Source organism: Saccopteryx bilineata, chromosome 2 (genome assembly GCF_036850765.1).
Source record: "Saccopteryx bilineata isolate mSacBil1 chromosome 2, mSacBil1_pri_phased_curated, whole genome shotgun sequence".
Classification (NCBI taxonomy): domain Eukaryota; kingdom Metazoa; phylum Chordata; class Mammalia; order Chiroptera; family Emballonuridae; genus Saccopteryx; species Saccopteryx bilineata.
In genome coordinates, this window is record NC_089491.1 from 1123861 (window position 1) to 1135970 (window position 12110).

Genomic DNA, 12110 nt, shown 5'->3' on the forward strand with positions numbered 1-12110 from the left:
CTTCGTCGTTCACCCAGAGATGAAGCGTTTTTATCAGTAAGTCCCATCATCCATTTGTTTCCTAAGCACAAGCAATTCCTATATATTTTTGCTTATTTCTGCTCTTAGATTTTTATATTTATTTATTTATTGAGAAGAAGGGAGATCGTGAGACAGACTCCTGTATGTGCCCTGATGGGGATCTACCCAGTAAACCCATCTGGGGCCAATGCTCGAGTACTGAGCCATTTTTTGCGCCTGAGGCTGTCAAGTTCCCACGGAGCTATCCTGAGCACCTGGAGTCACACTTAAACCACTCGAGCCACTGACTGCGGGAGGGGAAGAGGGAGAGAAAAAGGGAAGAGATGTGGTGGGAAGAAAAAGCTGACGGTCACTTCTCCTGTGTGCCCTGGGAACCCAGGACATCCATACCCCAGCTGATGCTCCATCCACTGAGCTAAGGGCCAGGGCCTGCTCTCAGATTTTTAAATTCTTTTCCCACCAACAGTGTGTTTGATCCAGTCCCAAGTGTGTCAGTTTCTCCTGCTTCCGGCGCTGCGTGGGGGGGGGGGGGGTGTCCCTTCAGAAAAATGTTCTCCTCCCGGCTTTAGTTTCTTCTCACAGTGACTAATTTAGACGACCCAAGTCTCTCTTCATCTCCCGCACAGAGATGGCGTTATGATTCCTAATTCACAGGCACCCAATCCCACAAGTGCAGTAAATTCTCTCGACTGGGTGGCATTTGGGGGTAGGGGGTGCGTGTGGGAAGTTTGGTTCTGGCTCCTCCCCCAAAGCAAAGGGTGCCTTTCTGAAAACCGCGCCTGTTCCCTGGCGCTGTCCTGTTCATACGCATTCAGGTGCTTTGCGGTCAGAACTGGCTTCTCCGGGGCCTCATTTTAAGTCCACTTTTGGTCCTCAAGTCGTACCTTGTCCCTAACGCTGCCCGGAGTCTCGGCCCACGGGCTCGAGAGAGACCCCTGGTGGGTAGGCTGGGTTTTTGTTTTACAGATAACGGAGGTTTCTGATATTTTTTCTTCTTCTTCTTCCGAGCCGCCTAGCGTTTGGCGCGTGGCGCAGGGATTGCGTTTAACGAGTTATCTTTGGCCCCACAGACAGCCCTTACACCGCGTTTTATAGTTCCCAGCTGCACGTTGCAAACGGTGAGATGAAAATCACGGAAGTATTGTTTCAAACGTGGCTCTCAGCTCCTTCCGCAGAGGAAGTGGCCGCTCCTGCAGGTCCACCCTGTGGTCTGAATGTGTGTCCCTCTGAGTCCATAGGTTAGACCCTCACCCCCAATAGAAAGGTGTTGGGAGGTGATTTAGAGGTGAGTGTAGGGACCCCAATACGGGATCAGTGGCTCTTATGAAAGGGACCCCGCAGAGCTCTCCCCCCCTCCCGGACACCTCCACCCCGGAGAACACCTGAACGAGGGTCATGCCCACGCTGCAGACTGTGTTGCTTACCCGTCTGCAGGCGGTGCTGAGGTGCCCGAGGACGGGGGACCAAGACAGCGGCCTGGACCCCAGGGCGGGAGCACGCCCGAGGGCTTCTGCACCTGTCTCTCGGGTCCCTGGTCTTCATTTTCAGTGTCCCCTCAGGAAACGGTATTTGACAAATCAAGGGACAGGATGAACTTGACACTGAAGGTGATGTGTTGTCTCCCTGTTTTCGTTCTCTTCCGTTGGCGTTTGGGCAGCTGGCAGTCAGGGACAGGCTGACCCAGGTTCAAGGCCTGAGACTCTCTGCCCCCCCCCCCCGCCCCCGGGAGTGCCAAGGTGAACTTCGAGCTTGGGCCCGGGCGGGTTTACGTCTTCTGGTCACTTCCCCCTGCGGTTCATCGCCCATGTGGGCTGCAAAAGGGGCTCCCTGAGACCTTTCTCCCACCTCCCCCCCAAAGCCCTGGCAGGACAAATGGCTTCTCTTTCTCCATCTTCCAAATCTTGCCTGTTCTTGTGGTAACAGGGCCCCTGAGAGCGAACCAGCCAGGGGGGCCGGGAAACGTGGTTTCAGGGACTCAGATGCTGGTGGGCCCTCTGTGCTCTGCTCCCAGCGGACCCATAAGGGCCTGGCCAATGTCGTGAAGAGCAGAGGTAGGTCACAGGGTGGAGGCCAGCCAGAGTGGGCAGCTTCAGACCCGTGGCTCAGAGGACGGAAGAACAGAGCGTTCCAGGGTCTGGCTGGGTGTGGGAGCCGGAGGCCAAGGCCCAGGAGGGAGTGGGAGCTTCTTTTTAAATTCAGGGGGACTTTTTATATTTTTAATCATTGAAACACAAAGTATCCAAAGCCACACCTTCTGAAAGAACCAGGTGTTCTTGTCCTTGGACTTGACCTTGACCTGCTGCTGACCAGGCTTCAGAGCAGCGTCTCTGGCTTTTCCAGAAGGAGCGAGAGAGGACCTCGGGGGGGGGGGCAGACAGGGGGGTTCAGCTTGGGGTTAGGGTACTCATTCTGGAATTTTCTGAGTGGACGGAAGTGTCGAGACCTAAGGTGCAGGGCACACACTCCCCGCTCTCCAGCCTGTCTGCACTGGGCTCGGAGGCACCGCTGAATAACAAGCCCCCTCCCTTTGAGTCAGAATGGCATGTGGTGGGGACTGGCCGCCCACAGGGACATGTGTAGAGCCATATAAACCGGTTTCCAGGGCTGGAGGGACCGCAACCCTTGGCCCGAGGAGTGCGTGCTAGCATGAGGCCCTCCGGGAGCTTGAGGGCTGTGCTGGTGGCCCTTCTGGCTCTGGCCTCGGTGCCCAGGGCCCAGGCTGCATGGCTGGGGAGGCTGGACCCTGAGCAGGTAACGGTCCTCCTGTGGGGCCACACGGCCTCTGGTCTCCCCCAGGCCCAGCCCGGCTGGGAACGAACGGGCTGCGGGGGTGGGGGGTGGGGTCGGCCGGCCTGTGCAAGGGGCGTCTGGGCTCCCAGCTGAAGAGGATGGAGGGAGGGCCCCTCATCTGCTCCTCCTCCATCCAGCTCCTTGGGTCCTGGTATGTTCTCGCTGTGGCCTCCGGGGAAAAAGGCTTCGCCATGGAGAAGGCCACGAAGAACGTTGAAGGGGTTGTGGTGACGCTTACTCCCCAGAACAACCTGAAGGTGCTGTCCTCCCGGCACAGGTGAGTGCAGTGTGCCGGGGCTGCAGATTCCGTGGGTTGAGTCCAGCTGCCCAGGCACGGAGGCTTGGACGTGTGAGTGCCCGGCCCTGTGCCTTCTCCCTCCTGGCTGGGCTCTGCTCTGAGCTTCGCCTCCAGCTGGGCTCCGGGAACTGCATCCCTGGACTCTGGGCCTGGCGGGCCTCCGGGCAGGACTCAGGCCTTCGCCACCAGGGCCAGGCACAGCCTCTGACCCTTCCCGCATGCTGCTTCCGGGCCCTTGGTCAGCGGGGTGGGAGCTCCGGTCAGAGGGGGAGAGGCCTCTTCTCTGTGCAAGCCCCTTCGAGCTACTCGTTAATGTAGGTCCATGCATCGGTGCCTAAGAACCACTGGGTCTTTCGGAAAATGAATCCTGCATGGCAGCTTGCCAAAGTGGACTTGGGATGTCACGCATTGAACAGCGGAGGGCTGTCTGATCGTCAGGGGCCTCAGACACATCCCTGGACTTTGTCCGAGGACCTGGGCCACACCCTGCACGATGGGAAGGCACACACGCCCAAGGCCCCATTTGCAGGGCTCACACTCGGGCAGGGCTTCCAGGAGAGGGAGTGGGCCTCTGTCATTTCATTATTTGACTTAGATTTTGTCAGCTTTTGAATAGGAAATACATTTGCATGGTTCAAAATCTTCATGTCCCCACAGACACATACTGTGGGTCCTTCGGCCTCGGGGACCTCAGCTGACCAGCCAGTCACCTGTCCCCTTGAAGGTGGCCGGGCTTTTGACTTCTGGTGGCTCTTTGGGGAGCCTCAGGCACATAGCCCCCCGCGTGCTGGAGACGGTTCCCTGTCAGTCTACAGAGTGCCGTCTTTTTTTTTCCTTCTTTTTTTTCTGAAGCTGGAAACGGGGAGAGACAGACAGACTCCCGCATGTGCCCGACCGGGATCCACCCGGCACGCCCACCAGGGGCGACGCTCTGCCCACCAGGGGGCGATGCTCTGCCCCTCCGGGGCATCACTCTGTTGCAACCAGAGCCACTCTAGCGCCTGAGGCAGAGGCCAAGGAGCCATCCCCAGCGCCCGGGCCATCTTTGCTCCAATGGAGCCTTGGCTGCGGGAGGGGAGGAGAGAGACAGAGAGGAAGGAGAGGGGGAGGGGCAGAGAAGCAAATGGGCGCTTCTCCTGTGTGCCCTGGCCGGGAATCGAACCCGGGATTTCTGCACGCCAGGCCGACGCTCTACCACTGAGCCAACCGGCCAGGGCCAGAGTGCCGTCTTTTTTAAAACAGTTTTTTATTTTATCCTCTCTCCCTTTCTCTCTCTCTCTTTTTTTTTTTACAGGGACAGAGAGAGAGTCAGAGAGAGGGATAGATAGGGACAGACAGGAAGGGAGAGAGAGATGAGAAGCATCAATCATCAGATTTTCCTTAGACACTTTAGTTGTTCATTGACGCTTTCTCATATGTGCCTTGACTGCGAGCCTTCAGCAGACCGAGTAACCCCTTGCTGGAGAGACAGCGACCTTGGGTCCAAGCCGGTGAGCTTTTTGCTCAAACCGGATGAATCTGTGGTCAAGCTGGCGACCTCAGGGTCTCGAACCTGAGTCCTCGGCATCTCAGTCCAACACTCTATCCACTGCGCCACCGCCTGGTCAGGCTCCTCTCTTAATTTTAATTAAAATAAAAACAACAACAACAAATTGACCTTGTGCTAAAATACACAGAGCCTTGACCGTCTCCTCCACCAGTCTGGGCGCACGGCACCCTCCGCGGCATCAGGTACATTCACGCTGCCGTGCGCCCGCCCGTCATCACCATCCGCGCTGGGACTTCCCGCCTCTTTTTGTTGCAGAGGCAAACGCGCCTTCCAGGTCCCGAAAGGCTTGTAGCATCTTCGGGGCACTGGGGGTTTCACCCTCGGGGAGAGAAAAGGGGGCTCAGCTTGGGTTTTCTCCCATTGGACTACCCGACGGCCCAACGTCATTTGTGGAGCTGTCTTCTTCCCTGCACGGCCTGGGGTGCGAACTGTCCCGCGCCGAAGGCCGGCGCGTTCCCATTCATCTTCCGGCTTTCTGTCTGTTCTTTTCCGTTCATCTGTCTGCTTTCTCGCCCAGACTGGGTTGTCCCGACTCCCGCAGCGCGGCAAGACGCCTTGTTAGTCTCTTGGCTGGCTCTTGTTGGTTCCTCTTCTTCCCAGAGGTTTCCTGGTTATTCTTGTCGTCACTTGGCTCACTGGTGGCCTAAGGAACATGGGCCCCTTTGGAGGACAGTGTCCAGACGCACAGACTGCCTTCAGTTTGCCCGAGCGCCCCCGGCGCCCTCAGGCGCGCTCCTGTTTTCTCTGTGCAGACCTGGCGAGGGTGGTCCCGGGAGGTGGAAGGGCCTGGACTGCCCTCCGCAGGGGCTCGCGAGCCAGCCCAGCCCCGGACGGGTCCCCTTCGGTTGGGAGCAGGGGTTCTGGTAACTGGGGCCATTAGGAGGAAGATGGTGACACCCATCGCCACGCTGGCTAGTTGGCAGCGGGTCTGGGAGGCAGGACTCTCCTTGGTGGCCCTGTGTCTGGACCCTGAGTGGACAGCGGACCCTGAGTGGACAATGGACCTTGTCGTTTCCAGGATGGAGAGGTGTGACCTGAGTGTGGTGGAGCTACTGAGACAGAACTCCGCCTGGGTGTTCGAGAATCCCTGTAAGGAGGATGCCACCATGGTCTTGTCCAGGGCAGGGTGGGGGCGGGCCCCCATTTCCCATTTCCCTGGGCCCTTGGTCCCCTTCAGCGTCCCCCCAGACCCCCTGCAGGCAGGGCCAGTGCCAGCGGGGGGGGGTGACTCCATCCCGGGGCTCCAGCGAGCTCTCGACCTGGGCCTCGTTTTGTCAGAGGCTGGGCACCAGTCCTGAGGACAGAGGCTTGACTGCACCTGCCAAGCTGAGCTGGGACCTCAGGCCTCCCTCTGTCGTGTGCAGGGGGGTGGCATTTGGCCTCAGTGGAGACCAGATTGGGGGAGCATGACCATTGCACCCCAGTGACTCCCGGGATGCCCCGTCCATCAGTCACTGAGAGCTCGGGGTGCGGCACGGTGCAGGCAGGGAAGGGGACAGAGCCTGGGGCTCTCAGCCTGCTGGGGGTGCCCCTGGGGGGTCTGACAGCCACCCCCCTCCCCGCGGGGGCTCTGTTTCCCAGCAGTGGGCGTGCTGGACTACCGGGTGCTGGGCACCAACTTCAGAGACTACGCCATCGTGTTCACACAGCTGGAGCAGCAGGACGAGGCCTTCACCACCGTGGAGCTGTACAGTGCGTGGGCCTGGGGCCAGGGGAGGGCACGGTTCTCCCCGCGGGCCGCCCAGTCCTGCCGCTGACCGCCCCCGCCCCCGCCCCCAGTCCTGCCACTGACCGCCCCCAGCCCCAGGCCCAGCTCTCAGTGGGCACGCTCCCCCCCGCAGGTCGGACGCACGCAGCCAGCCGGGAGGCCCTGGGGCTCTTCAGCAAGTGGAGCCAGAGCCTGGGCTTCCTGTCTCAGCAGCAGGCCAGGCTGCAGACCGACTGTGAGTGTCCCCTGGCACCTCTGTCCATCTTGGGCATCGTCAGGAGTCGGGCAGGACTGGGGCGAAGGAGGGGGGGTCCTGGTGAGACTGTGGGCAGGGACTGGACCGCTCTGGGCGGCGCTGGGGCAGCTGCAGTCTGACCTGCCCGCCTCACAGCCCATCTCCCTTCCACTCCAGTCACCTGTGCGCACGAGGCCTTCCAGGTAAGCCTCCTTCCGGACGTCACCCGAGGCTCCCCGTGTGTGGGGGGGACCCTGGGGCCCAAGGGAGTCTCCACAGGCCAGTGGGCGGCAAGGGCCAGCGGCCGGGGCCTGGGCTGAGGTGGGGGTCACCGCTTGGGGTGAACTGGGTCCCCAACGTTCATCTTGGTTTTCAGTGAATGCTGTGACCCCGGGGCCACCGTGCATGCCGTGTCCTGGTGGGGGTCGGGCTGGCTGCTCCCGGGGCCTCAGGCTGCACATCCGAATAAAACGGTTCCACAAACTGGCCCCTGGTCTTCTCGTGCGCACTGGGCGGATGGACAGCTTGCTGCCCGGGTGGTGTGTTCTCAGGGTCCCGTTGGGATGGCATCGGGTGGGCAAACCCATGGAGCCAACGGCCAGCTCTGGGACAAGAGGCCTGGCCTGTACCTGTGTCCCTCACCAGGGTCCCTCGGGGTCAGGGACACCAGGACTCAGGCCCTGGCTCAGAGGCAGGGGCTGGGCTGGAAGCAGCTGCCCTCCTCCTGCAGGAGTCACCAAGACCCCTGGGCCGGGTGGGGCGGATCTGCCCGGGCGAGAGCAAGACCCTGGGGTCTGGACGCGGTCTGGGGGCGGATCTGCCCGGGCGAGAGCAAGACCCTGGGGTCTGGACGCGGTCTGGGGGCGGATCTGCCCGGGCGAGAGCAAGACCCTGGGGTCTGGACGCGGTCTGGCTGACGTGCTGGGCTGAGGAGGAAGCTGGCAGCAGCCTCTACCAGGTCGATCGGCCGGGGCACACGGGGTTCAAGGCTGGAGGTTGCCTTTTCTTTTTCCAGCCTGGGCTCTGGGGCGGGGGCAGCAGAGGGCCTGAGCCTGCCAGTTGTCCTGTGTCCTGAGGGCACTGCCAGATGTCCCAGCAGAAGCAAGGTCGTGGGGGCGCTGGGTGGGACAGGGAGGGGGCTGCCCATCACTCGCCCTCACATGCACATGGGGGCCCTCCCTTTTTAAAAAGATCATGCACCCACACGCACAGGTGCACACCTGTCCAGCCCAGGCCCGTCCACCAGCCTCAGCTCCGGCATCGAGAAGGCAGCCCTGACATCAGTGTAGCTCGTCCAAGACACAGTCCCATGTGCCTATCTCCCTGTGCTGTGACCCACAGTGACACTTCTCTCCTGGGACGGGGGTGGGGGGAGCTCACTGTCCGGGGTGACAGCTCCAGGGGTGTGACCTTCGGAACACGATGGCTTCCATCTCCCAGGCCTCCAACCAAGGCCAGCAGCTCCCCCCAGGTGGCTGTTCAGCTCGGAAGGCTGAGCACCCCAGGGCTGGCCCTCTGTGCCTGGGGAGGACCCCAAACCCCTGTCCCTCCCTGTTGGCCCATCCCTGGCCCTCTGGAGGCTCCGGGTTGGCCGGGCACCCACGGAAGGGCAGGTGGGCAGGGAGATTTAAACTCGGATGTCAGGCGGCCGAGGGAGGAGGGTGAGGATGGAGCTGGGGCGGCTGCTGCCCATGCTGGCCCTGGTGCTGGTGCTGGCCGTGGGGTCCCAGCCACAGGAGCAGGGCCTCAGGGAGTCCCACCACCTCAACTGGAACAAGGTGAGCCATGTGCCACAGTCCCTGCGCCAGGTGCCCTGAGCAGAAAGAGGGTCAGGGAGGCAGGAAGGGCACAGCTGGGACAGTGTTCCCTGGGGCACCCTTCAAGAGGCCGTCCTGAAAACGTGGGCAGGAACCTCCCTTCCACACGGCCCGGCGGGCTGCCCACCTGCCTCTCCCTGACGGGTTGGTGGGCTCTTTTGGGGACAGTCTGGGACTACCAAACACAGCTGACAACTGTGGGCAGGAGCCCCGAGGTGGGACAGAGCAGAGGGCCCCAGACAGGTGTGCAGAGGTGGGGGAGGCGGGGGCAGAATGAGCAGGACGTGTTCTGGAATAATGAGACTCCTGGAAGGTGGAAGATTCCGGTGGGGCAGCCTTGGGCACAGGCTGACGGACTTGCAACAAGAAGGTGGTGGGACGGGGCACAGAGGGAGCTGGAAGGGTAGGGGCCCCTGGGAGGCCCACGCGGAAAGGAGGCTCGGCCCTCAGCGTCTGGGGCCCGGCCCTGACCGTCTCCGGCCCAAGCCCGACCGACAGACAGCCCTGGGTGTGGGCTGGCCGTTAGTCAAAGGGTCACTTGTCTGGTGGGTTTTTAGGGCTCTGGCGGGAGCCCTGGGGCTCGGGGGCCGCGCTCCCCAGCACGCTTTCTGCAGTTCTCAGGGTTCTGGTACATTCTGGCCGTCGCCTCCGACACCCGGGGGTTCTTGCCGGGCCGAGATAAGCGGAAGCTGGGGGCGTCCGTGATGCAGGTCCACAAGGCGGGACAGCTGAAGGTGGTCCTCGCCTTGAACCGGTGAGGGACGCGTGGCGGCGGCCCCAGCACACCCTCGCGACCCCTGGCCAGGGACAGCCCGAGGCTGCGGCTCCCTCTCCGTGGGAAAAGGGGGTCAGCCTGGAAACCCCTCAGGGACTGACCCCACAGCCACGACCCCCCTCTACTTCCTGTCTCTAAAACTCAAAGGGCTGATTTTGGGAGAGGCCACCCTAGTCCATGGGGCCCTGGGCAGGCAGTGGACACTGGAGGTGTTCTCCTAACCTGTCGGACAGGCCCTTGTCCAACTTGGAAAGTTCTGGAACAACAGAGCTTTGAGTGTACAGAAATTGGGGAGTGTGAAGCTTCCCGGTCTCCCTACTCCCAGCCACCCCAGATCCCACAGAGCGGAGGTCTGGAGGAGAGAGAGGGTCTTCGGGGGGGGGCTGGTGGCTGCGGGTAGGAGAGGGCTCCCCGGCCATGAGTTCATAGGACCCCTTGCTCCCCCCCAGGTGGCAGGGCTGCCAGGCATACACGTTAATTCTGAGGAAGGACGGGAAGAAGTCCGTGTTCAGGAACACCTGTGCGTATGAGGGCCGGGCTGAGGGGAGACCCAGGGGCAGAGGGTCCATGGGCACACGGCCACTGAGACGCCGGACACGACGCTCCTGACCACACTCTCCTCCAGCCAAGTGACCCCTTTGCTCCCGAGAATGCGGTGGGCGGGATGGACACAGGCCAGCCTCTGGACCCTGGAGCCTGTCCCTCCCAGAGCCCATGACTAGTGTGGTGGTGGCCTGGGCCAGGGGTGGGGTGGGGGGAGACCCCCACAGCCTCCCAGGCTTCCACCGCCGCCCCCGCTCTGCCGTGCGCTGGCCAGAGGAGTCAGGCGGCTCTGTGCCTCTCCCACCCAGTGAAGGGGGTGAAAGGCTTCCGTGTGCTGTCCACCGACTACAGCTATGGCGTGGTCGACTTGCGCCTGGGGCGGGCCAGCCAGACCTCCAAGACCCTGCTGCTCTTCAGTGAGTCCAGGGCCCCTCCTGGTGGCCAGTGGTCCAGGGAACTGAGTGTGGAGGGCGCAGGGCTGGGAGGAGTGTTGGCAAGGGACGCCACATGACACCACGGGCCGGTGGCTTATGCGAGGCCACTTGTCTGGCAGTCCAGCAGGGTGGGGGTCCAGGGAGGCCCTCTTCCCGCTGGGTCCTCACACGGTGAGTGTGTGGGGGGCTCTGGCCACTTCCTTTCCTTACACGAGCACCAATCCCAGCCCGAGGACCCCCCATCACTTTCCAAGGCCCACCTCCTAATGCGGTCACCCCGGCTTCCCTGATGAAGGGGGATACGGTGGCAGGCCTGTCCTGAGGGGTGCAGGCTGGCAAAGGGGGAAGGGGGCAGGTGGGTAGAGTGTGGGGCTCTGGACACTGAGACCGGGGGACAGGTCTCTGAGGTAGCCAAAGCAGAGGAGGGGGGAGCGGCCACTGTGGAGGGGACATCAGGGATCAGGAACCAGGCCTGGGTGAACCATCCACTCCCTGGGGCTGAGGTGGGATCAGGGGGCAGGGAGTGGTGATTCAGAAGGCTGGGTGTGGAGCCAGGAGGAGGGTCTGCCCGGGATTGGGGAGGGGCACAATCCACTTCCAGGCACAAAGTGACCCTTGGCCGGGGGTGCTGGGGGGTGAGCAGCTCTGCTGCAGACCCTGGAGAGGGCAGGAGGCCTCCTGGGGAGTGTGGGCGGCGGTAGGTCCAGCAATGCAGCCCAAGGGGCGCCAGCCACGCCTGGCCAGAGGGGATTGGGAAAGCAGAGGCCTACCCAGTGACCCTGTGTGGCCACGCCGCCTCCGGAGCCTCGAGGGGGGACACCCACCCTTCCCCATCACCCACCGGTTGCTGTCTTGCCCTGAGCGGCACCCCCTTGCTTCTCTGTCCCACAGACTCAGGGGGCATCTGGGGGCTGAGGATGGGTGGGACGCGGGGGCTGCCCCGGACGGCAGGGACTGGCAGCGCTAGTGTGACGGTTCTGCTTCCCACCCCCCCCCACCCCCCACCCCCCCGTCCATAGGCAGGCAGAACGTGTCCTAGTGTGACGGTTCTGCTTCCCACCCCCCACCCACAGGCAGGCAGAACGTGTCCAGCTTCCTGAGCATGAAGAAGTTTGCGGACATATGTGAGATTCTGGACCTCACGAGGGGTGCGGCCGTTCTCCCGAAAGATGGTAAATACAGCAGCTGCAAGGCTTTTGGGCCCCACGGCTTCTGCCCCCTCACCCCGCCCTGTCCGTCCCACTGGAGAACTGACCCATGTGGGGAAGGAAAGATGGGAGGCTGACGTCATTTGAAGCCGCCGTGCAGGCGTGCCCAGCTGTCCTTCCGCGGCACCCGGCCGCACGTGCTCCCCCTGATCGGGTCCCTGCACTGTGGCAGGGGGACCAGGGCTGCGTGGCTCTGTCCTCTGCGTGCCCTGCACTCACACGTGTGAAAGCAGGGAGAACAGCCCGCGTGCTCACGGCGGGTGTGGCCCCAGCCCCTCATCCGGGTGCTGCTCTCACACAGCCTCCTGTGCGCACACCATCCTGCCCTGAGAGCGAGCTGTCCAGCTCCTTCCTTCGGGCTCGACCTGGGGTCCCCCCGGACCCGGGCAGCGTTGTGCCAGACTGCAGGTCTCCATGCCCAGCTGCTGCTGAGAGGTGCCCGGCCATCCAGGCCACAGATGGTGTGAAACCCAGGGCAACGGCTCTAACCTTGAAGGCGTCCTCTGGGATCCCAGGCCCCTTCTGCCGTTGTCACCTCTGGGTTACGTGACAGAAAGATGCTGCTGTCCCTTATCTGCTGTGAAACAGAGCACAGGCTGGTCCACTCTGACCCTGGCTGTGTGTGTGTGTGCCTTCTGTGCAGCGAGTCCGCCGCCCGTACTCTGGCTCCTTTTGACATCTGACACTCTCAGGAGGCTGATGGCTTATCCACCAAACATTCATAAGCACCTA

General features: G+C 62.2%; 2 protein-coding genes across 2 annotated transcripts; both read left to right on the top strand.

The window, feature by feature from the left end:
* Positions 1–2667: 2667 nt before the first annotated feature.
* On the top strand, positions 2668–7890 carry LCN6 (lipocalin 6). Its single transcript, XM_066259896.1, has 8 exons — positions 2668–2772; positions 2949–3088; positions 5677–5747; positions 6240–6350; positions 6500–6601; positions 6779–6804; positions 7332–7596; positions 7814–7890. The coding sequence occupies exons 1-8, from the start codon at positions 2668–2670 to the stop codon at positions 7888–7890; spliced, it is 897 nt and encodes a 298-aa protein (XP_066115993.1).
* A 402-nt stretch (positions 7891–8292) lies between these two features.
* LCN10 (lipocalin 10) lies at positions 8293–11708 on the top strand. Its single transcript, XM_066254598.1, has 6 exons — positions 8293–8379; positions 9033–9172; positions 9643–9713; positions 10045–10152; positions 11244–11342; positions 11680–11708. The coding sequence occupies exons 1-6, from the start codon at positions 8293–8295 to the stop codon at positions 11706–11708; spliced, it is 534 nt and encodes a 177-aa protein (XP_066110695.1).
* The last annotated feature ends 402 nt before the right edge of the window (positions 11709–12110 follow it).